The sequence below is a fragment of the Carlito syrichta genome, unplaced genomic scaffold (assembly GCF_000164805.1).
Source record: "Carlito syrichta isolate Samal-C Ts95f unplaced genomic scaffold, Tarsius_syrichta-2.0.1 Scaffold311852, whole genome shotgun sequence".
NCBI lineage: Eukaryota > Metazoa > Chordata > Mammalia > Primates > Tarsiidae > Carlito > Carlito syrichta.
This window is the reverse complement of record NW_007255948.1, coordinates 674,506-699,368: the sequence shown is the minus strand read 5'-3', so window position 1 is coordinate 699,368 and position 24,863 is coordinate 674,506. Positions and strand designations below refer to the sequence as shown.

The 24,863-nt window shown below is 35.6% G+C and overlaps 1 protein-coding gene across 6 annotated transcripts in view; it reads left to right on the top strand.

Moving 5' to 3' along the window:
* The window catches only part of ZMYM4 (zinc finger MYM-type containing 4), a 155,099-nt gene that overhangs the window by 77,663 nt on the left and 52,573 nt on the right, over positions 1–24,863 (top strand). For 4 of the 6 annotated variants that reach the window (XM_008069197.2, XM_021718130.1, XM_008069200.2 and 1 more), the window contains 5 exons: positions 12,032–12,556; positions 14,343–14,404; positions 14,763–14,933; positions 21,951–22,035; positions 22,267–22,519. In XM_008069197.2, the coding sequence (XP_008067388.1) occupies positions 12,032–12,556; positions 14,343–14,404; positions 14,763–14,933; positions 21,951–22,035; positions 22,267–22,519 (1,096 nt within the window). Of the gene's footprint in view, positions 1–12,031; positions 12,557–14,342; positions 14,405–14,762; positions 14,934–15,365; positions 15,440–21,950; positions 22,036–22,266; positions 22,520–24,863 lie in introns of all 6 variants that reach the window. The other 2 variants (XM_021718131.1, XM_021718132.1) reach the window with 2 other exon arrangements.

Genomic DNA, 24,863 nt, shown 5'->3' with positions numbered 1-24,863 from the left:
CAGCCTTCCAAGTAGCTGGAACTACAGGCGCGCGCTACCACGCCCGGCTAATTTTTTATTCATTGTGGAGATGAGGTCTCGCCAAGTTGCCCAGGTGGGTCTCGAACCCGTGGGCTCAGGCAATTCACTCACCTCAGCCTCCCAAAGGCACAGGATTACAGGCTGAGCCACCGAGCCCAGCTAGAAATTCCTTTTTAAAAACAGTATATTTTCTACTTTTATCCTCAACAATTTCATGTTTTCTGCTATTATCTTTTATTTAAGGAGTGTTGAACTTTGTTCTCATATGCAGTTAGTTTTCTTTGGATTAGCTTGATCTTTTTAACCTTCTATGATCGACTCTACTGTACCTTCTATGATCGACTCAGTTCTATGATCGACTCTACTGTAGATTTCATTTAGTTCAGAAGTTTTTAGTGATTGTCCCAGGTGTTTGACAAGTTTTTTCTTTTTAAATGGGCTTTATTTTTAGAGCAGTTTTGGGTGCTCAGTAAAATTGAGTGGAATGTACAGTTTTATATCTCCCCTGCCCCCACACTTTCCTCACTGTGGACATCCTGAATCTCGGTGCTACATTTGTCACAGTTGGTGACCCTGTATTGACACATCATTATTATTCAAAGTCCATAGTTTACCATAGGGCTCACTGTTGGTGTTGGTTATTTCATGGGTTTTGACGAATATATAACCACATGTATCCACCCTAGTAGTGTCATAGAGAATAGTTTTACTGCTCTAGAAATCCTTTTCCATCCCTCTTTCTCCCTACCCCAGAAACCACTGATCTATTCAGTCTCCATCAATTTGCCTTTTCCAGAATGTCATATAGTTAAAATCAAACAGTATGTAGCCTTTTGAAATTGGCTTCTTTCACTTAGTAATATGTATTTAAGTTTCCACATGAGTTTCATGGGTTGGTAGCTTTTTTTCCTTTCTTTTCTTTTTCTAAACACTGAATAATATTTCATTGGGTAATTGTGTCACAGTTTATTTAGTGACAGAGTCTTGTCACTCGGGCTAATCAGAGTTCAAAAGTCACCTCATCCTTGTGTGAACGCCAGTAATTTTTCACCTTACAGCTCCCTGATAAGTTGTTCTGTGCCCAGTCTTAGTTTCACACAGCACATGTGCAGATTAATATTCAGCCAAAGAACTTCTAGTGTTCTTTCTCTGTGTATTTGTCTCTTCTCCAGTAATTGTCCTGCAGATACCAGCTGCAACTTTTTTGAGCTTCTGTTTCATGTCTCCTTAGCTTAGTGAGACAGTGTGCTCTGTTTCAGTTTTTTTTTTTTTGTTCTGTACTGGGGTTTGCTCAGTGTTCCCAGGTTGAAAGCCATGGTGAACCCAAGGTACATGTTTCCTTTTTCTCAGAGATCACAGTCTTGTGTTGCTTGTTGTCTGTACTCTGTAAAGAGATGTTTCATATTTTGCCTGGCTTTTTAGTTATCAGTAACAGGGGAGTTCTTCTTGGACCAGTACTCCACCATGGCTGGAGATGGAGTGTTTCATGACAGTAATATAACTAGTGTCTAATTTACAATCTGTTTTTGATTTTGAACTTAACTCAGAAATAGTTCTATAGATAATTGCCCTATATAGTTTTCTAGGCCCATTTAACTCAATGTATTTCCCTAGCATAAAGCCAGTTGTATTTTGTGAACCACACATAGCAACATTTCTACAGGTCAGGGGTCAGCAAGTTCTTTTCCTAAAGGGCCAAGTATAACATTTTAAAGTTTCATTGTCTTAGCCAACAATTATGGTTTATTACATGTCTTTCTTATTCTTCTTTTTACAGCCTTTTAAAAATGTAAATTTTTCTTAGCTTTGGACCATCTATAAATAGGCCCTGAGTCAAGAGCCATATAGTTTACCAACACCTACTCTAGATAAAATTGTTTATATGATTTTTTTCTATTTTTATTAAGAAAAACTATTGATCATTGCTACAGATAGTATGAGTGAGGAGAAATGGTGTGTCTTGTATTTAATGAGTTTATGGGGGTCACAAAATGAAGTTATTATGGATTTACGGATGCCATTGAGGGAAAACAGTGTAAGTTACTCTGTCTCTACAGTCATAAAACCCATAAAAAGGATTATTTTAACATTGTTTTCTTTCTGAATTATAAAAGGTAGGATTAAAAATTTGGTTTAAGATGAACGAATCTTGATTATCTACTAGAAAGAAATACCAGCTAAATCTGGTGTGGCAACTAAGGAGATGAAAATACAAAATTTTGTTTTATAAATAATGTATGTTACACAAATTTTGGAATTAGGACAAAGAATAGCAGCAATACTTACGGAGCTGAAGATTGGGGCACAGTTGGATAGTTGGAACTGTCTCCATATCTCTGTTGTATTGTGCTTCTGCAACTATTGGCAAAAATGACTTTTGCTTTATTATTTTGTTTAAATATCATTTGAGTCTGCTTAAACAAGTAAGATGTTCTCTGAAATATTGAAATTAATAGGATAGATAAGTTTTACTCAAAAAATGTATAGTATCTTATTTCAGTGATTGTCAGTTTTAAAAGACCTTTGATAATTTCTAGATATACACTGAATATTTGTATCACATTATAGATATCTCTGATCTTCTTGATGATTGCTCTCAGAGAACTACAAATATCAGTGATCATTCAAAAAAGTAAAGTCTGTTGTCTTTACTTTATTTGTCCTCATAGTGAAGAACAAATGGCTATCTGTTTCATAAGATATTTCAGAGTGCACTTAAAACAAATATTTTTTTAGAGACAGGATCTCAGTCTGTTACCCATACTGGAGTGCAGTGCCATGATCATATTGCTCACTGTAGCTTCAGACTCCTAGGCTTAAGTGATCCTCCTGTCTCAGCCTCTCAAGTAGCTAGGACTATAGGTACATATACCACCTGACCTGGCTGATTTTTTTATTTTTATTTTGAGTAGAGATGGGGATTTTGCTATGTTGCCCAGGCTGATTTAGAATTCCTGGCCTCAAGTGATCCTCCCACCTGAGTTCAAGCCATAGTATATTTTAAAGTCATAGTGTCTTTTTATTTTTTTGGCTATCTTAGTAGTGCTTAAGTAGGCTATTAAATTCATTTCTGTTAGGGGTGTTTCAAGTGTCCACATTAGTTTATTATCTTTTGGTAAATTATAAAATCAAATTGTCTAAATATTCTACTGGTTTCAAACTTAAAAAAAAATACTTTAAACACAATTAGAAATATTTGTACATTGAGGCATATATGTGTATATGTGTGTGTACACAAACATTTCTTGTACTATTACTTACTATCATTCTATATGATGCGCTTTGCTTTCTGTTCTAGTTCATTAAAAAAAATTACTGAGCCAGGCTCGGTGGCTCAGCCTGTAATCCCGTGCCTTTGGGAGGCTGACGTAAGTGGATTGCCTAAGCCCGCGGGTTCGAGACCCGCCTGGGCAACTTGGCAAGACCTCATCTCTACAATAAAAAAAACAAAAAAATTAGCCAGGCGTGGTAGCATGTGCCTGTAGTTCCAGCTACTTGGAAGGCTGAGGCGGAAGGATCGCCGGAGCTCAGCCGGTCGAGGCTGCGGCCCGGCCACTGCACTCCAGTCTGGGCGACAGAGTGAGACTCCAACTCAAAAAAAGAAAAAGAAAAAAGAGGTTTTTATTATTTAGGAAGTTGTATTTTATTGAATAGCAATAACAATCAAAACATCTCTTAGAAATACTTCTGTGACAAAACAAAATGCTCATTTAAGCTTTTATTTCAAATGAAACAAGGTCACCTCATTTTACGCTTATTGTTTGTTTTTACATTTATAAGAGGAGTTTTTTGTTTTCTTTTGATTCCTTGTTTCTTCAGATAAAAAGGAAAAGTGGCAACCTCCAGGGAATTGTGAGAGAATCATGATTTCTGAAGTTGAAATTACTGTTAATATTACTTTATTTCTGAAAATTATGCTTTGATTAAAATAAAAAATGTACAAGAGGGATTAAGTAATGTATTAGAAATGAAAGTAACGGCCCTTTTACAATATTCCTTTATATGGTAATTGAATTTTTTTTGTTGATGGTTATACTTTAAAATGAAATGGTGCTTGGATGTAGTATAAAAATATCAGCCCACCATTAAAGGAAGGGCTAAGCATAAGAAGGACTAGGAATAAAAGTTGACTTTACCTGGCATAATTAAATTTGCTTTCATATCAGACAGAAATATTGTATACAGATTACTTAAAATAACTTTTTTATGCACCTTTAGCAAAATCTAACAATCTCACTTACCTGTATTTTACTGATTACAACCTCTGTTGCACAAAGATTTTTCTCCTTACCTCATTAGTTACTTCCTCTTTATTGGATCTTTCTTATGAGCATACTACAAAGCTGTAATATTCTGTCTTTAAAAAGAAAATTCTCATGAAGAAACAAAAATATATACATAGTCAAAAAATCCTCTGTTGACTCTGTATTTAGTTTGGTTTCAGTTACTCTGAAGAGTTATCTTACTCTCTTACTCCTTCAGTTTCTCTGAAGAATTATTTATAGTTATGGTTTTCAAGTTGTCTTCTTTTGGTATTTATTGGAATCACCCAATAAATTTATATACATATTTTCCCACTGATATTAGAAGTTCATTTTAGCTTTGCCAGTGTTAATTCTCAGTCTTTATTTTATTGACCATCTCAGCAGAATTCATTATAGTCACTTCCTCCTTAATGAAATATTTTCTTTTTTTAGCTTCTGTGACACCAGTCTCTTCATTTTCCTCTTACTTCCTTAGTATTACATCTTAATCTTTTCTCCTGATTTCCTTCCTTCCTATCAGATCTAAATGTTAAAGTATCTCAGGACTCTCAGCTCTCTTGCATCTATAGTAAGTAAACTCACTACATGATCTTATTTATTTAGTCTCATGAATTTTAAGTACCAGCACTTCATCGATGAGTCTCTAATTTGTATCTCATTACTTGGCAAGAGTCTCCTGATTAACTACAGACTAATATATCCAACTTCCTTCTTGATACCTTCATTTGAAGATTTGGTAAAGATAGCAAAATTAACAGTCCCCCAAACAAACTATTCACATATCCCTTTCTGATCCTCTCTTGGTGTTCCTACCTCAGTAAGTAGTACCCTGTTGTGTTATCCTTAATTTCTTTCATACTTTGCATCTCATATACGCATATCAGGCAAGGATTCTATCTTCAAAATATATACAAATCTCCTCACTTTATCTCACATCCACCATCATTATCTTCATCTTAGCCACAAGATTTTCCTTGGATTTTTGTAGTAACTCCCTAAGTAGTATTCCTGCTTTCATTCTTTGGCTCCATGTAACAGTGAACAGCTTTACAGTATACAGAAGCCATATGTAAAACATGATTTTTAATTAATTAACTAACTAATTAATTTTTTTGAGTTGGAGTCTCACTCTGTCACCCAGACTGGGGTGCAGTAGCCGCTCCTGGCCACCGCAGCCTCCACCTGCTGAGCTCCGGCGCTCCTTCCGCCTCAGCCTTCCAAGTAGCTGTATCTACAGGCGTGCGCTACCATGCCCGGCTAATTTTTTTAAAAAATTTATTGTGGAGATGGGGGTCTCACCAAGTTGCCCAGGCAGGTCTTGAACCCGCGGGCTCAGGTAATTCACTCACCTCAGCCTCCCAAAGCGCGGGATTACAGGCCGAACCACCGAGCCCGGCTAATTAATTAATTAATATATATAGTTTTTGAGTTGGGGTCTCACTCTGTCAGCCAGGCTGGAGTGCAGTGGCATGCTAATGGTCACCGCAGCCTCAAACTGTTGGATTCAGATGATCCTTCCACCTCAGCTTTCCAAGTAGCTGAAATCATAGGTACGCACCACTATGCCCAGCTACTTTTTAAATTTATTGTAGAGATGAGGTCTCGCCAAGTTACCTAGGCTGGGCTCGAACTCCTGGACTGAGGCAGTCATCTTGCCTCTGCCTCCCAAAGTGCTGGGATTACAGGAGTGAGCCACCACGCTTGGCTCATAGAATTTTTTAATAAAATGTGAATCAAATCATGTTGATCCCTCTTTAGAACCTTTTAATGACTTCCTAAGATTTCCATACCTTGGAATGTTTTCTGTTGCCTGAAATTCCTAATAGATCTGTCTTCTGTTTATTTCTCTTCTCTCATATCTTAACACTTTTCCTCTCATTCATTCAATTCCAGCCATACCGTTTTTGTTTTTCCTCAAATATGTCAAACATGGCTTAACATGGTGACTCACTCTTGTAATTTTAACACTTTGGGATGCCCAAGTGAGAGGACTGCTTGAGCCCAGGAGTTCCAGAGCAGCCTGGGCAACATAATGAGACCTTGTCTTTATTAAAAGAAAAATGAGCTGTAACTGCTGTAATCCCAGCAGTTTGGGAGGCTGAGATGAGTGGATTGCCTGAGCCCGCGGGTTCGCGACTCACCTGGGCAACTTGGTGAGACCTCATATCTACAATAAAATAAAAAATTAGCTGGGTGTGGTAGCACGCACCTGTAGTTCCAGCTACTTGGAAGGCCGAGGCGGAAGGATTGCCAGAGCCCAGCAGGTCGAGGCTGCAGTGGCCAGAAGCGGCTACTGCACTCCAGTCTGGGTGACAGAGTGAGACTCCAACTCAAAAAAAAAAAAAAAAGTGGTGGGTGCAGTGGCTCACGCATGTAATTCTAGCACTTTGGGAGGCAGAGGTGAGAAGGATTGCCTGAGCCTAGGGCTTTTAGGTCAGCCTGGGCAACTTGGCGAGACCTTGTCTGTACAATAAATAAAAAAATTGGCCAGGTGTGGTGGCACATGCCTATAGTTCCAGCTTCTTGGAAGGTTGAGGCAGAAGGATCGCCTGAGCCCAGCAGGTTGAGACTGTGGTGGCGGTGAGCATGCCACTGTACTCCAGCCTAGAAAACAGAGTGAGATTCTGACTCACTCTGAGAAAAAAGAAAACCAAGCATACATACAGTATCTAAAAGCCAGGAATCTTCCATGAGAAATTTGTGATTTCAAGTGTTTTAGGTACTATCGTCATGGTGCTTTGTTCTGTAGATCTAGGCTTTGAGAAGCAGAAACTTTATTTTGTGTGTTTATATGGACCAAAAGAATGAGAAGAATTCTGATTCAGTTAATTAATATATAACTAGTACTTACAGTTTATTTACATAAGATTTTATGCAGCCTGCAGACTTACTGTTCAATAAGTACCAAAACTGCAAATTCAAATGAAATGTTTTGTCAAAAATTGACATCTCTGAGAAAGCTTTAAGTCTCTAATGCATTTCAAATAAAAATTTAAAAATTTAAAAAATAAATAATAGATGTATATGCTTCAAAACTCAAAGATAAAATGGATATTCTTTAAAAAGTAAGTGTTTGTGTCTTCCAGCCATCTAGCTTTGCTTCTTGTAGAAAATCAATGGCAGATAATTTTTATGTAGTGTTAGCAAAAAATGTATGCACATTTTAAGAATGATATTCACTCTAATGATGGCATTAATCAAATGCTAGCTTCACCATGCAACAGGCAGGACAAAGAAAATGGTGGAAGCAGGGTTGAGTGAACGTCATACTACCGTAATTTAATTCAGCTTTGAAAAGTAATGCATAGATAACATCTCTTAAAGTGTGTATACATTTGTTTGCACACACACACACACACACACACACACACACACACACACACACACACATATTTTTGTTCCTCACTTGGGTATTTTTATTTAACAGATCTTGGAATCCATATAAAGCTGCCTCATTCTTTTTTAACAATTATATAGTATTCCATTGTACTGTAATTCATTTTGCCTTGCTGATGAAGAGATAGGGTGTTTCCAGTCTTTTGCTGCTATAAATGTTCTTTTTCATTGATTTCTTGTGAGATTATATCTGCAGGATGAATTTATAAAAATTGAATTTTGGGGTCAAGAGTTATATGTATTTAAAGTATAATAAATATCGCCTAATTGCTCTTTATTTGTTTTGTAGCAGTTTACACTCTTACTAGTAGTAGTTGACTATAAGGGTTGGCAGTTGTTTTTCTGTTAAGAGCCAGGTAGTAAATATTTTAGGCTTTGCAGCCTACATATGATCTCCATCACAAACTCTTTTTTGTGTATATTTTGGCCTTGGTCCATAGTTAACTAACTTTAGATTATAGCATTGTTGCAAGATTGTTACTACAGCCTTTTGTCATTAGTAACTTGAGTGAACATTGTATCTCAGTGCATTATTAATTTACATTTCTCTTGTTGAAGCTTAGTAATTCTCTTCCTGTGAAATATTTGTTCACATCCTTTGCTTTTATATATATATTTGGTTTTTTGCATCTTTATTGAATTATGAGTCTTATCTTTCTTTGTTAGGGAAATTACCCATTATGATATAAAGTACAATAAAATCTTTTAAGCCAGCTTATCCTTTATCTTTTTTTTTTTTTTTTTTTTAATGTTTTGTAGAGACGATGTCTCACTTTTTTGCCCAGACTGGAACTCCTAGGCTCAAATGATCAACCTGCCTTAGCCTCCCAAAGTGCTGGGATTACTGGTGTGAACCACCACACCCAGTTTATCCTTTATCTTTTGATATGGTTTGTGTTTTCATCTCTTTGGAATTTTTGCAGTAATATTTGATCCTTTATATTTTCATTCATAAATTTGTCTTTTATTCTGGATTTTTTTGTCATCATTAGAAAGACTTGTACCAATTTTATGACTTAAAAATATTTCTTCCATGATTTCTTTAGTATTACTGTTTTATTTTTATTTTTATTTTTATTTTATTTTTTTTGAGTTGGAGTCTCACTCTGTCGCCCAGACTGGAGTGCAGTAGCCGCTCCCGGCCACCGCAGCCTCGATCTACTGGGCTCCGGCAATCCTTCCACCTCAGCCTTCCAAGTAGCCGGAATTACAGGCATGCACTACCATGCCCGGCTGATTTTTTGATTTATTGTAGAGATGAGGTCTCGCTGCCCAGGCGGGTCTCGAACCCGCGGGCTCAGGCAATCCACTCACCTCAGCCTCCCAAAGGTGCAGGATTACAGGCTGAGCCACCGAGCCCAGCTTATTTTTTATAACTAAACTTAGATACATCTCTAAGTTATTTTGATGTGAGTCAGGGATCCAGTTTTTCCAGGTAGTTACTTTTTTCTTCCAGTACTATATTCTGAATTTAAATGTAGTGGTATGGAATGTTGCTTACAATATTACTTCTTAGCATTAGCTTTTTATATACCACATAACTAACTGCTGACCACATAAAATGCTTATTTTTTTCATTCATTAAATCTTACAGAGCACATGCTATGCGGTTAGCTTCTAATGATGAAATGTTGTAAAGACTCTAATCTTTAATTGCTTACAGTCTAGTAAGTGTGTGTGTGTGTGTATGTACAATCTACTTCTTTCTTTTTTTTTTTGAGTTGGAGTCTCACTCAGTCACCCAGACTAGAGTGCAGTGACCGCTCCCGGCCACTGCAGCCTTGACCTGCTGTGCTCCAGTGATCCTTCCGCCTCAGCCATCCCAGTAGCCAGAACTACAGGCACTCGCTACCATGCCCAGCTGATTTTTTGATTTATTGTAGAGATGAGGTCCCGCCAAGTCGCCCAGGCGGGTCTCGAACCCGCAGGCTCAGGCAGTCCACTCACCTCAGCCTCCCAAAGCGCTGGGATTATAGGCTGAGCCACTGAGCCCGGCTAACCTGCTTCTTTAGTTATATTTTCTTCCGTTATTATTAGAATTTTTCAGATAAGTGAAAAAATTAAAAGAACAGTACAGTGAATATCATTCTTTCCTTCTTCTCCCTCCCTGCTTCTCTCAATGTGGTATACTATGTGAAAATACGTCATAGACATTATGATTCCTCACCTGTAAGTTATAAAGTATGCATCTCTTAATTTTAGCATGTTTTACCATTTGTTGTCTAAATTGGTTATTTTATAAAGTATAAAAGAGTGATTTCCCAAGTCTATTATTTCTTCTACATTTATTAGCAAGCATTCTTCTGATAAAAAAGCTTCTTCTCCCTTCCTTTTGATATCGTTATGGACTCAATTTATTTTTACTTATTCACCAACACACTGTTTCTCATTTTCTGTTTGTTCTTCTAGCACTGTGAAAAGGGGGAAATTATAATTATCCTTTTCATCATTTTATCCCTAGAACCTAGCATAGTAGCTACCACCTAGTACTGTAATAATTCATATGTGCTGAATGAATGAATACTTCAGGTAATGAGGAGCTGTTGAAGAATATCAAGGGAGGGTATAATATGGAATGATTTATGTTTTAGAAAGATGATTCTGGTGTCTAGGGAGGATGACAACTTGAAGAAATCTTTAATTTGGACTCTGTATCAGTTAGGAATTAACTGTAAATTATCCAACTCAAATCAACTTAAACAAAAAGTGGAAATGTATTGGATCATGGACTCTAGGGAAGGATTGAAGAACCAATATGAAGGGTATATATCTGGACTTCAGGAACAAATAAATGCAAGGATGCCAATTCTAGTAATATTTTCAGTCAGTTTCATTTTGTTTTTATCAGTTACAGTTTACCTCCTCATAGGCCAATTAAATGTAGTTTGGACATCAGGTTTGTAAGAATATGGTTGCTTCCTGGATATCCACGATTGAGTTAGTACACTGTTGAAGGTTTTGCCAGTAGTCCAGGAAGAGATGTGAAATGTTAGAACTAAGTACCCAGTAAAAGAGATGGATCTGAGAGATATTAAGTAGTACAGTTGACAGAATTTTTTCCAAGGGAAAGGAGAATTGGAGTGATTCTTTTTTTTGTCTTGGGCAGTTGCTGGCTTGGTGAATCTGCTAATCAAATGAGTGAAATATAAAAGTGTGTGCTTAGTATGGGTACACCAAAAGTTTGATTTTAGAAATACTAAGTTGGAGAACCTATAGGAGTTAGTTGAATATAGGAATCTGAAATCTTGGAAGAAGGTCTAAGCTAAAGTGTTTAGGAAAAGTAATTCATTCAGAGTGTAAAAATAAGGAGAACTGACATCCTGGAGAAAAGCTAATATTGAAGCCATGTGAACAGAGGAAGAGGAGTATAAAATAATTAATAGGTCAATTAGGAAAGGTGCAAGAAATAAGAGTGTCAAAGAAGCCAAAGGAATTTTATCCAAGAGGAATATGTCACATAAGGATTGAAAAAAGTCAATTGGATTTGACCATTAGGATATCATTGATGACATTAATGAGAGACTTTCCATTGGAAGTTGGGAGCTGATTGTATTAGGCTCAAAGGATTAATGCTTGAGAGATGAAGTAGAAACAAACTATGTAGACTTTTTTTGTGAGGAAAAGCTGAATGAGGTCATTATGGGGCTGCAGAGGTTTCTTTGATTTTGAAATGGGAGAGACTGGCATGTCGTTTTGAACAGTAAATAATTTTTTATTTATTCAAGGTTGGATACATTTTATTTTTATTTTTAAATATTTACCATTGTAAACATTAACTACTATCAGTGTTTATTAATGATAGTGCAGAGAAAATGGGACTCTGAGACCAAAGACTTGGGTTCTAATGTGAGTTCTTCTGAATAATCACCATAATAATAATAACTACCATTTTATATTCCCTTCTATGTGTCAGTCACTTTGTTAGTAGGCTTTTTATACATACTGTTACTAATCCTCACCACAAATTAATCTCCAAGGTGAGTATTATGCTGTTTTAAGATAAAGAGGCTACTCTGAGAGTTTACTTCTCAGGATCATACAGACTTTTAGGATCATGCTTTGATTTCAGCACAGATGTGTCTGACTCTGAAGTTGGTGCTCTTTTCTCTATATCACACTGCTTTCCTTTGTAACCTAAAGTAGTTGCTCAAGTTTTGGGTCCCCGTTTCCTTAACTGTCAGGTAGGCATAATCATATCTGTCACACCTATATCAAAATGTTAAATGAATACTATGGTAATATTTATATTTTGTTTGAAAAATATATATTTGGTTAAATTCCAGACAAACCTTTTAATTGTGGTCATCTTTAGCACTATCGTTTGTCTAAACAATATTTTACTTTTTAAGGTGGTGGTATCATGGATACAGAAATGTCTGAAGATATAGACCACAACTTAACTCCTACCCTTGACAGCATGTCTTATGGAATGCCGAATCAAACAGGATCTGAAAATTCATTGCTGGATGAAGATGATTATTTTTTGAACTCTGGGGATCTTGCAGGAATTCCAGTCGTTGGTAGTGACAATGAGGATGAACAGGATTTTAGTTCAAAGGACAATCTTGTTTCTTCAATTCATACTGATGATAGCTTGGAAGTAGAGAGAAGAGTCACGCAGCATGAATCAGATAATGAAAATGAAATACAAATTCAGAATAAATTTAAAAAAGACTTTCCTAAACAGTTTGATCAGGTTTCTGTCTTTAAATCGATACGGAAAGATTTTAGTCTAGTAAGAGAAAACAGCAAAGAGGCATTTTCTGGAAAGGAGAAAAATAGAGACCTAACTTATCATGAACGTGACAAACGGTTGGATAAACCTCATAAAGATTTGGATTCAAGGTTGAAAAGCAGTTTTTTTGATAAAGCAGGTAATAATTGTTGGAATAGAACCATAAAACACAGTAACAAAGTACTGATAATAATATAGCTTTCATTACTTGGTGTTAAGTGAGGTATGAACAGTTAAATTCATTGTAAGCTTGTCATTTTTCTTTTATCCTTGTTCTTTGCAGAGACTGAATTTCTCCCAGTAACTTTTGGTAATGGTATAAATGATTGAAAATAGCTCTAAACCTCATTTCTCCCTCCCCTGGTTGCAATATTTTGATGAAAAAGGCAAGATACTTGAACCACCTGTTCATTTTCTTTGGTTGAACATTGGAACCTGAAGTTGGATTTAACTTCTTTGTGCTGTAAGCACTAATTCAAACTGCTGTCTCACTTATTAGTCCAAAATAGGGATTAAAAAAATTTTTCTAGTTTAAATTTTAGAAGTTTCTTAAGCTTCTTTGCCCAGTGTACCCTATACTTTATCTCCAGTTACATTCTTAAATATGTTATATATTTTCTTCTGTGCCTTCTTTTCTTCCTGCTGTTCGTTTGCCTGCATGTCATTTTCTCTCTCTATATGTATGCCTATAGAAGTACTTCTTATCCAATAATGCGTAACTCATAAATCTCTTCTACTCTTTCATCATTCCTAACTATTCTACATCGAGAATGAATTGTTTCCTTATCTGTGTTTCCACAGTATTTTTTCATGCCTCATTATATATAGACTTATCACACAATATTATAGTTCTGTATTTGTTTTACCTTACCTATTAATGTAGGAGTTTCTTGAGGGTCAGATTATATCTTACTCATCTTTGTATTCTTGGGGCCTAAACTGGTGTAGTGAAAATAGTAATTCTTTGATAAATGTTCAATAGATGTGGAGGAAAGCAAATATTCGATACCAGTCCTTGTATTTCTTCTGACAGTGCTAGGAATTATGTGGTAGAAAGAACAAACAAATATTTTAAAAAATAACAACTGCTTTGAGTATCAATTATGTACAAGGCTGTGCAAGGGTATACTATATTTTTTGATATATATGATTCAGGTTATATTTTCAGTATTCCTTCAGTATCCCTTGTAAGGATTATGAGAGTCATTTTTTTCAAGCAACATAATGTAAGGTAGTAAAAGAGACAAGAGAAGTCAGCTAGTAGACATGTCAATGATGTGTTGAGTAGCATAAGATTTAATTTATAATTAAGGTCAATGGTAGAAAAGTTTAGCATAAGGCAGTTCGAGAAGATTTCTTTCAAATAACTGAAACAGTGTATTTTAGGGATTCTTAGAAGAGAGATGATTTTTAACTTAGTGAACAGGCAAGGGTTTTTTTTTTTTTTGGTTTGTTTATTTTTTGAAAGCAGGATTTATTGAGAGGACAGAAAAGTTCCACAGTGGAATGGAACCCGAGGGGGTTGCCCCAGACAAGGTTTTATAGAGGAGAGGTGAATTTTGAACTAAACTGAGTCTGGAAAGCTGTATAAAGAATTAGACAAGACAGAAGGGACTTGGAATAGAATAAGCGAAAAGGAGAGAGGACATACCAAGTCATTTTCAGAGGGGAAAAAAAGTAACCACTTTATTTAGGTTTGAGCAAGGAAAAAACGTGAAAGGAAAAAAGACTAAAAGTTAGAGGACGGATTGTGCAGAACTCTGAGTGAAAGTACCTTTTGGGTGATTTTTTGGGACCCAGTTCACTCTGATGAGCATCTTGCTGGAAAAGAGAGGTGGTTATCAAATGATAGCTTTTTAGGTCACTCTTTATAAGATTTGTTATTCATATACATATGTTTGTTTGTTTGTTTTTCCTTTCAATAGCTAACCAAGTTGAAGAAACATTACATACCCATTTACCACAAACCCCAGAAACAAACTTTAGGGTAAGTTTTCAGTGTGTATGTAGATTGCTGTAACTGTGGCAAGTGTCAAAGTTTTCTTTATGTCACTTTCTAAACTCTAACTCTATGTGTTAGGTAGAACACTGATTTTTTTTTTTTCTTTTCTTAATTTGCTTTATTATTTGGGTAAGGACATCTTTGGAGACATTCTAAAAAACTTCAGCTCTTAGGTTCTTTATTTGTATTTGATATTTAGACCTATAACACATTTACTTTTAGGTATATGGACTCTATGTCCATAGAGTTCTTCATTTCCAATGAACTTTTCTTTGGGTATTAAGCCTGAAGAGGAATAATTTTAAAATCTGAATATTTATTAATCCTTTATATTGTGTTTTAGGATTCCAGCTACCCATTTGCCAATAAAGAATCCATTGGTTCGGAACTGGGGAATTCCTTTGCATCAAATATTAGAATTAAAGAAGAACCTTTGGATGATGAGTATGACAAAGCAATGGCACCACAGCAGGGACTGCTAGACAAAATTAAAGATGAACCTGACAATGCTCAAGTAAACATTTCACCTTTTTCCCCCCTCCTTTCTTCTTGTTCCACACATTGAATGATTCATTTGAGAGAGGAAGTGCTTAAGAAGTGAAGTTGTTTGTTGCCAGGGTGAAAGGAGACTCTGAAAGAAGGTTGAGGCAATTTGAGTTGTCTTGTAAGGCCTTAATGAGAGTTACATGAAACTTTTCTGGGTAGTAATTAAGGCTTTTAATCATCTTTGTTTCTTAATACCGCTGTGATTTTTGCAATGCATTTCAGTGCAGGATTAAGGGAAAGGATGAGTCTTCAAGGATTTGAGATTGATACGGCAGATATGACTGAAGGTTTATGACAGTTTATGGGTTTGTGGTGTGATTGAGTTTGTATAGGATAATGAACCTGTTGCAGTTACTGCTGTTGAAGTACAGGCTGTATATGGATTTAAAATATTTTTTAGGAGGGGTTAATGGGCAGATCATCTTTGGAAGGGTTCTGATAGAAGAACCAATTCACTGGATTAGTGGATAGAAGGTAAAGGAGTCTTTGATGAGTGACATATGATTTCAAGTTTGAGATCTATGAATAATAACGGTGCTCTGCTTTTTTAAGGTTGCTGTGGAGGTAAAATCGTAGAGATCCTGTAATTGTGAAGTCCTGAAGTCAGCTAAGTCATTCATGCAGTGGTTGAAATAGAAGAAAGAAGCTATATCAGATGCTGTAATCATTTTGAAGTGTAGGAAGGGGCCTAAAGGATGAATACACAGTAGCAGAAACTATTTGAGGGTAGTCCGTGTTTTATACAGATGGCATGAATTCAGTGGATGACAAGTCAAGATAGTATAAATTGGCTGTTACTCTAAAATGACATTTAATCTGGAGCAAGTTTATATTTTCCTATCTTTATATTAGGGGGTTTGAAAATGTGAGACTTCTGTAGAAGAGTATTTTCATTCAAGTTTCTTTGGACAGGATTTCTCACCTTGACCCCATTGACATTTTGGGCCAGATAATTCTTTGCTGTGAGGGGTTGTCCTGTGTGTTGCAGGATGTTTAGCAGCATCCTTGGCCTCTACCTACTAGGTAACAGGAGTAACTTCTTCCCCTGCCAATTGTAACAAAAAATTATCTGCTATTGTGGACCACTGTTTCAGAGTAAAGTGATGGAAGAATAGGTGATAAAAGAGGTACGTGATTCATATGATGCTCAATTAAGCAAGAATTCCACCATGCCCAGTGGAATGCAGATGTATTAGAATAGTAATGGTAAATAAAGCTGTAGGAGTTGGATAGATATGAATGTGATTGCTACAAAGAAGAAGACAGTAGAAGGGATATGAAATATTTGAGCAGAAGGCAAATTGAAAGCATGTTTATAGGAACAGGTAAAATGGGGATCTTGGATATTCATGTGGCAGTATGACTCCGAAAACTACAACCATGTCTGTGTGCAGGGCAGATCTTTTATCTCTCTACTTGCTACAATATGGACCTAGGAAATCTATAAGATACATAATGTAGGCTATGAAAATCATCTCTTTCTTTTGTACGTGATCCAGTGACACTTCATTGGGATGAAAAAGCATTTATAACAGAGATCCATTGCAGTGAGGGTAGAGGACATTGGGAAGGTTATTAGTATTTATATTTTCAAAACAATTAGGGTTTCATGGCTGGAGAACATAAATAGGATGGAATAGATAGGAATACCTACATTTTATATGCTTATTAAAAATTATACAAGTGTTATAAAATGCTCAATGTGAAGTTTCATCGTGATTACGGAAAGAATTTCCCCAAAGGCTCACCAACGGTTTGACTGGACTCAAGAAGCAAGCAGTTATGCTAGTAGGTTCTGGATATAAAGATTCAAAAGCATTCTTTGCCCTGATACCACAGTAAGGCAGTTCTGGCTCATGAATGGATAAAACTAGGTTTTCCCTGAGCAGTCCTCTGTTTTTCAGCATACCAGTCCTTTAGGAACAAACATTTAATTCTTCTAGAAATCCCTCCCGCCCCCAGCTCATGTTATAAACTAGGTCCCTGGTTCTTTCCTTCTTTTCTTTTTCTTCTTTCTCCCCTTCCCCCTTTCCTCCTTCTTTATTGTCCTGTTCTTTCAGGTATTTCTCCCCTGTGACTACTGGAAATCTATATTTCTTGCATTTTAATACTGTATAATGCTTTATTACTCTTATTCATTTCCCATGGTCCAGAAAAGACAATTCCATTGTATTATTCTATTAGTCTCAAAAAACAGTACTGCCAACCACTTATAAAATACTGGTAGTTTTTACAGTTGTGATCAGCCTATACTTTTGACCATCAGTTACTAGTAACTAGTAACTTTTCTCATGTATCAATAAAATCATAGCTTTAGCTCATGGCACCTTTTCAAAACTGTCTTTGGCTTTTCTCTGTGCTTAATGTAGTAGTTTTGCTTTTAGCTCACTTCCTAATTCTCTTTTTACACAATTCTTTTTGGCCTTCATTTCTTTACTTTTCTATATGTTATCAAGATGTTAAAATGTGTGCATATATTTAACTTTTACCCATTTGCTCTTGGTTATTTCTTTAGTTATGATTTTCTGGATTTGTCAGTCATCATTCTCCTGCCTCTGTTACTGGCATAACATCATTGGACATCCCAGTTTCATTTCTTCATTCTAATCCCACTGCATGTTACTTTAATATTTTCTGTAGTATTTTTACAGTTATGGATACTTTCACATGTACTGTGTTGCTTCATTTTCCTAACAACCTTATATAAGATGGCCAGAGTAGAGGATATTAACCACATTTGTAGATGAGGGAGTTGAGATTCCTAGAGATTGTTAGTTATTCAAAGCCACATGGCCAGGAAGGAACCAATCTGGGATCTTCTTTGTATTAGTCTACCAATCTTTCTGGAAATAAAAGTTTAATTTTAAAAATGCCTAGAGAAGGTTTTAAAATAGATACTTTAAAGAGAGCCAGAGACCTCATTTTCTTTTTTCCCTTTTCCATTGGTTCTAAAAACTTGACCCTCAGTAAATATTACATTAAAATTACTTTTTTTCTTTTTTGTTGTAATAGGGGAGCTAATCTGTAATCTCTTGTTGAAATATGTAGATTAAGATGGAAAAGCAAATTAATTGTCATAATAGTAATTCATGCATTCTTGGAAAGTAGAATGCAGTAGTTCAGATGTTGGGGATTTGTTTTAGCTATGTCAAGTTAATTTTGCTATATAAGCTGTTCTTCATTTCTAAAATATCCTCCTGGAATATAAATATAGATCTTTGTTATAAACACAGGGAAGATAGAGGTACTGGTAAAGAATTCTTTGTTTTGTTTTGACACTTATGTTTTTCTGCTTCTAAGCTTTTGTGTTATCAATCAGATATTTACTTCTCAGAAAGCATTTGTTAATTATTTGTTAGTCATTGATTTGTTTATCAAATACTTTGTAAAATTAGTTATCATGGAGGGATCCAAACATAAACCAAGCATCATTCTGCCTTGAAGGCATTGTGGAACATACAAACAATACTTATTATATACTTATTTTACTATGTTTCATGAGTAGTATGTACTTGAGGCTTAAGGAATGCGTCAGAAGTTTGGAAGAGCTGTCACAAAGACTAAGAGAGCAGTTTGTAGACCATTAATGTATGTCAATGAGTATTGATTATTTCTGGAGTTATCTGAGATGAAAAATATGTTTTTACTGGAAATTTGCTTTGATATACTATATAACAAAGGACTGTCAGGGTGAGTCAATATTAGAAAATCTTTTAATACATATAATTCATCAGCAGGTAAAGTAAGAGTATCTATGTAGTCGCTTCATTTGATGCCAAAGGACTTCTCATGTAACTAATGCATTTCTTGTAATAGATACCCTCTTGATCATGGTAGGGAAAAACTACTTCAGATCAATAAGTCATTAAACTTTAAAGTAAAATGACTGAAATTTTCTTTGAATATTACTAAAAGAATACAAGTTACTTATGTCAGCATTACTATTTAACACTTCTTGGATTTTTGGCCCAATACATATTAAAGAACTTATGAGAAATAGTAATGAAAAGGTGGAGATAAAATTGTCATCACTTGCTGGAAAGAATTTTCATTAAAGAATTCATAGAATTCATAAAAGTTTAGTAGAGTACCTAATTGAATTATAGTCATATAAAAGATAGCAGCATTTCCATAAATTAGTTTCCCAGGTATATAATATAATGAAAAAGATATGCTATTTCCAGCAGCAACTAAAATACTTAGTCACATAAAAGACAACTTGAATGAATGGAGAGATCTTTTTTTAATGTAAGAATTATTATGAAGATGTCAGTTATTTTAAAGTTAAGATGTAGATTTGATGCATTTCTGATGAAAATATCAATGGTAAGGTTCTGAGGTTTTGAAGAAGAATAATAGGCAAGCACATAGACACACTTATTACACATATATTCTAAAAAATAGATGGAGAGGCCGAGAGTGGTGAGAGTGGCAAACTCTGTTAAATGGTTAAACATCCCACAGTTAATTTCATTAGGATAAGGTGATATCATTGGATTAATTAAGCTGATAATAATACAGAAGAGATAGCTCAAAAATAGACTTTTGAGTCTATTCTTTAAGAAATTGATATATTAATGGCAAATTGAAGAAATTCACTAGAGAAAGAGAATGAAGAAGAGAAATGCTCATTATACATCAAAATGAATAAATTCCAAATGGACGAAAGCAGGGGCTGGCAAATTATCAGTGATGGGCCAAAGCCAACCCTTCCATTTTTTGTTTTATTTTTGTTTTTCTACCCACTGCTTTTATAAAGTTTTGTTTGAACATTGCCACATTCATTTATTTACATATTGTGTATGGGTGCTTTTGCTCTATCAGGGCAGAGTTGAGTAGTTGTGACACAGACCATATGGCCTGCAAAGTCGAAAATATTTACTATCTGGCCCTTTGCAGATAAAGTTTGCTGACCCCTGGATTAAAGGACTGTATTATAAACAATGAAACCACTTTCTTATTATTTTATTATGGAAGTAAAACTTTGTAAGAGATAGAAGAAATCACAAAGGTAAAGATTGTCAGATTTTTTGGCATAAAAATGGAAACCAATACATACAATTTTTAACTCAGTACATATTGAGGAAATGTTGATAACAAATGATGCTGAGGGTTAATATTGCTCTATTATAATGCACTTTTGTAAATGAACATTGAAAAGAATGACTGCAAATTGAAACAAAGTGGAAAAAAGACTTTTAAATGACTTTTTTCCCCCATAGATTGCTGAAGTAAATATAATTTAGAACAGTTTTTTGGGGGGAAAGCAATTTGTCTTTGTGTATCAGAAATTTTACTATGTACCTTATTACCTAGTAATTCCGCCTTACGAGTCCTTTCCTTAGGAGATATTCATAAATACAGGAGTATAAGTATTCACAGAGATATTCATCTTGACATTATTGATTGTACTAAATGTATGAAAACATTAAATGGACCAACACTGGGCTGTGGTTATGTAATCTCAGTGCCATGCAGGGCCATGGGAGCCTGAGGAAAAAGGAATACTGACCCTGTCTTTATGTAAAGTTTTGGGTTTTTGTCTACTATGAGTTTTTACATGTATTTGATTTTTAAAAATACCTCATTAAATATCTTGATTACCAAGGTTTTTGGCACCCCCTTAATTTTGTGCCTGAGGCAATTGCCTCACTCAACCTCATTCCAGTTGTATCCCTGTGTAATTTGATATATCTTGATATATTTGTATTTCTGAAACTTGAGTAATGTGTCAACACCCTCAACCACAAAAAAGGAGGTATGTCTAATATGCCTCAGAACTCCTAGAATAAGGGTTTTTACAAGTTTCAGTGTGATAAACTATATTAATATAAAAGTGAAATATATTAATGATTTACAATGTAATAGTATAATTGTAAAAAGCAAACAGCAGCACTGAAAACTTGTAGTGGAGCTCAATTATATGATGGTTATTCGTGACTTAAATTATGTTTATATGCACTTAAAAATCATTGAAATAAACACACAATTTAACAAATATTCTTTAAGAATTTTTAGACTGCTTAGAACTCACAAATTCTTGTATCCAGTTTTTTTTTTTTTTTTAGTTTGAGTCTCACTCTGTCACCCAGACTGGAGTGCAGTGGCTGCTCCCGACCACTGCAGCCTCAACCTGCTGGGCTCCAGCGATCCTTCTGCCTCAGCCTTCCAAGTAGCTGGAACTACAGGCGCGGCTACCACACCCGGCTAATTTTTTGATTTATTGTAGAGATAAGGTCTCACCAAGTGGCCCAGGCAGGTCTCGAACCCCGTGGGCTCAGGCAATCCATTCACCTCAGCCTCCCAAGGCACGGGATTACAGGCTGAGCCACCGAGCCCGGCGAAGAATTTTTAGACTACATAGACCTCAAAAATTCTTGTATCCAATTTTAGAAACATTGATATAGTTAGCCATTAGAAAAAATTATTTTGGAGTAATATGTAATAACATGCAAAAGTTCAAATGATTCAAGTGAACAAAACACCAGTTTGTAAGAATGGTATATTAGTATAATTACAACTATGTAAAGAAATAAAACCTCTGAATAGAGGAAAAGGCTGGAAAGAAATATACCCAAAGAATAGCAGTGGTTGTTTTGGGATGATGAAAATATGATTAGAATTTTTTTATTATTTCTACTTATCTAAATTTTCTGTGGTGATGGTGTATTACTTTTATAATAAATGATCTGATTCTGTAATAAAATTAAAGAGAAAATTTCAAAATAATTTATATCTGGTAGTGCCACAGGCTAATTAGAAAGCTACTTTCATTTTTTCTCCATCTTACAATCTTAGTATATAAAAAACATATACCCATATTGCCATTACAGTTTGCTTGCTGTTTTGTATTTATTATTTTTTATTAATGTTAATGTTACATTTTTTACCTCTATATAGCAGTAGTAAGATGTCTTGAATGTCTGGATGTCTTTAAATATTTTTTCTTTTTTCTATGTATTTATTGATCTTTTTTTTTTTAAAGGAGTATAGTCATGGCCAACAGCAAAAAACTCAAGAGGGGGAACTGAAAATTAGTGCTGTGTTTTCAGTCAGTGGCAGCCCTCTTGGTAAGAAACAGATCTGAATAAATGAATTGTGTTTATTCTGACCAATATGAATGAAAGGAAGTTCTACTTGTGTTAGTAAATTAGGCAGTTCTCTCTGCCTATTTAGGATGCCTTTAAATTGTAAAATGCATAATTACATTTAGGTTTCATTACTAGCTCTAGAAGAAAGATTGTGTACTTAAAATTCATGAAAAAAGTAAAACATTTTTTCTTTCATTTTTTTTTTTATAGCTCCACAGTTGACTACCGGCTTTCAACCCTCACTGGCATCATCTGGCATGAATAAAATGCTTCCTTCAGTTCCAGCCACAGCTGTTCGAGTTTCCTGTTCTGGTTGTAAAAAAATCCTCCAGAAGGGGCAAACTGCTTATCAGAGGAAAGGGTCTACTCAGCTATTCTGCTCCACACTGTGCCTCACTGGATATACAGTTCCACCTGCCCGCCCAGCTCCTCACACCAAGAAAACTTGTTCAAGTTGCTCAAAGTATAGCAGAATTCTAAATTATCTTTTATCTTTTTTGTTTCTTTTTAACATACTTTGTTCTTAGCCTGTGTATTATTTTTAATAGTCTGTGTTTCCTTTTTTAAAAAATATATAAATACCACATTATTTTCAGTCTTCTTTCCGTTGTTGCTTTCAGTCTTTCTGGGTACTAGGTGTGTAGCTCTTTTTTTTAATTTTAGCTTTAAATTATATGACTTTTATATATTAAGTGTTTTTGAAACCAACTCTTTCATCCTTGTTAGTTGAGATAGCTTATATAACAAAAAGTACACATTTAGGAGTATTGTATTACCATAATATTTTATCTATAACTTTGGGCAAGAAATACTTAAATCCTACACATATTAAGTTATGTTTTCTGTTATATAATTGGAATTTATGTAATATTTTTCTTCTTAACATTAAATGGCTTACAGTGTATATATTCTCAGTATCTCTGAACTACCTCAGAGGGTCCGGTGCAATATTTAATTACATAAAAGAGATATGACCTTATGACTTTAATGTGGTCATCCTGATATATTTGAGAAATATGAACTAACTTTGACTAATTTTGTAAGGTGATTGTTAGAAACTATCTAAATGAGTAAGTTGGAAAAAGAGGAATAATGTCCTTGTTCTAAAACACGTTGGCTTTGCTATTATTAACCTACTGAAACTATTCATGTTTATTATTCTATGTATTAATGTTTATAATTCCTTACATGGATGCTGCCTTTTCTCTTTTTGGAAAAGTTAAAAGATACTCTGTCTTCTGGTTCATTTAGATAAGAGGCTTTTAAAAGAAATCTGGATATAGTTAGAAGTTTTTTGTAAGTTCGTTGTATTTCACATGCTTTTTGTTTGTTTGTTTGAGTTGGAATCTCACTCATCACCCAGGCTAGAGTGTAGTGGCATGCTCACGGCCACCCCAGTATTGACCTGCTGGGCTCAGGCGATCCTTTTGCCTCAGCCTTCCATGCCGAACTTCAGGCGCATGTTACCATGCCCGGCTATTGATTGATTGATTGACTGATTGTAGAAATGAGTTCTCGCCAAGTTGTCTGGGGTGGTAACCTGCGGGATCAGGCAGTCCTTTCTTCTCAGCCTACCAAAGTGCTGAGATTACAGACTGAGCCACTGAGCCCAACTGTATTTCACATTCTTTATGCTTCATTTTTTTTAAAAAAAATGGGTAAATTTTAGTTGTATTTGAGGTTGTAAAATAGCAGTTGAAATATATATAATAACTTATATATCCAAGTGTAGATTGAACTTGAATATCCTTTGGAAGTTTTATTTGCCTTATAAAAGTGCCGCTATTTAAAAGAACTGGGCACAGTGGCTCACACCTGTAATCCCAGCACTTTGAGAGGCTGAGGCGAGAGGAGTGCCTGAGGCCATGAGTTCGAGACCTGACTGGGCAATTTGGTGAGACCTCATCTCTACAGTAAATCAAGAAAAATTAACCGGGCATGATGGTGCATATCTGTAGTTCCAGCTACTTAGAAGGCTGAGGCGGAAGGATCGCCTGAGTCCAGCTAGTCAAGGTGGCGGTGGCTATGAACATGATATGGCACTCTAGCTTGGGTGACAGAATGAGACTGCAACTCAAGAAAAAAAAAAAAAAGAGAGCCGGGCTCGGTGGCTCAGCCTGTAATCCCGCGCCTTTGGGAGGCTGAGGTGAGTGGATTGCCTGAGCCCGCGGGTTCGAGACCCGCCTGGGCAGCGAGACCTCATCTCTACAATAAATCAAAAAATCAGCCGGGCGTGGTAGCGCATGCCTGTAATTCCGGCTACTTGGAAGGCTGAGGCGGAAGGATCGCCGGAGCCCAGCAGGTCGAGGCTGCGGTGGCCGGAAGCGGCCACTGCACTCCAGTCTGGGTGACAGAGTGAGACTTCCACTCAAAAAAAAAAAAAAAAGAGGACCAACAACAAAAACTTATGCAACTTTTTGTTGTGGATTTATCTTTTAAGCTAATAACATATCAATTGAATAGCTCCAGTGATATCAAATTTTTATCTCCTGAGAGTCTAGTGTTCACAGATAGCTAAAAGCCATTTAGAACCATGTATATTGAATAAAAGATGAATTAAGATATTTTCTACCAGTTTTTGTTAAAATATGTAGTTTAACTAAAAAGATTGGTGTTTCAAATAAGTCATATTTCAAGGCTGTTTTGGCCTTTCTTTTTTGTTTATGTCACTAGAACGTAAACCATGAGGAGGTAGTTGAGGAAAGTGCTGGGGAGATGTTGATCAAAGGACACGAAATTTCAGTTAGAAGAAATAAGTTCAGTGGATATACTGAATAATATGGTAACTATAGTATTCTTGAAAAATG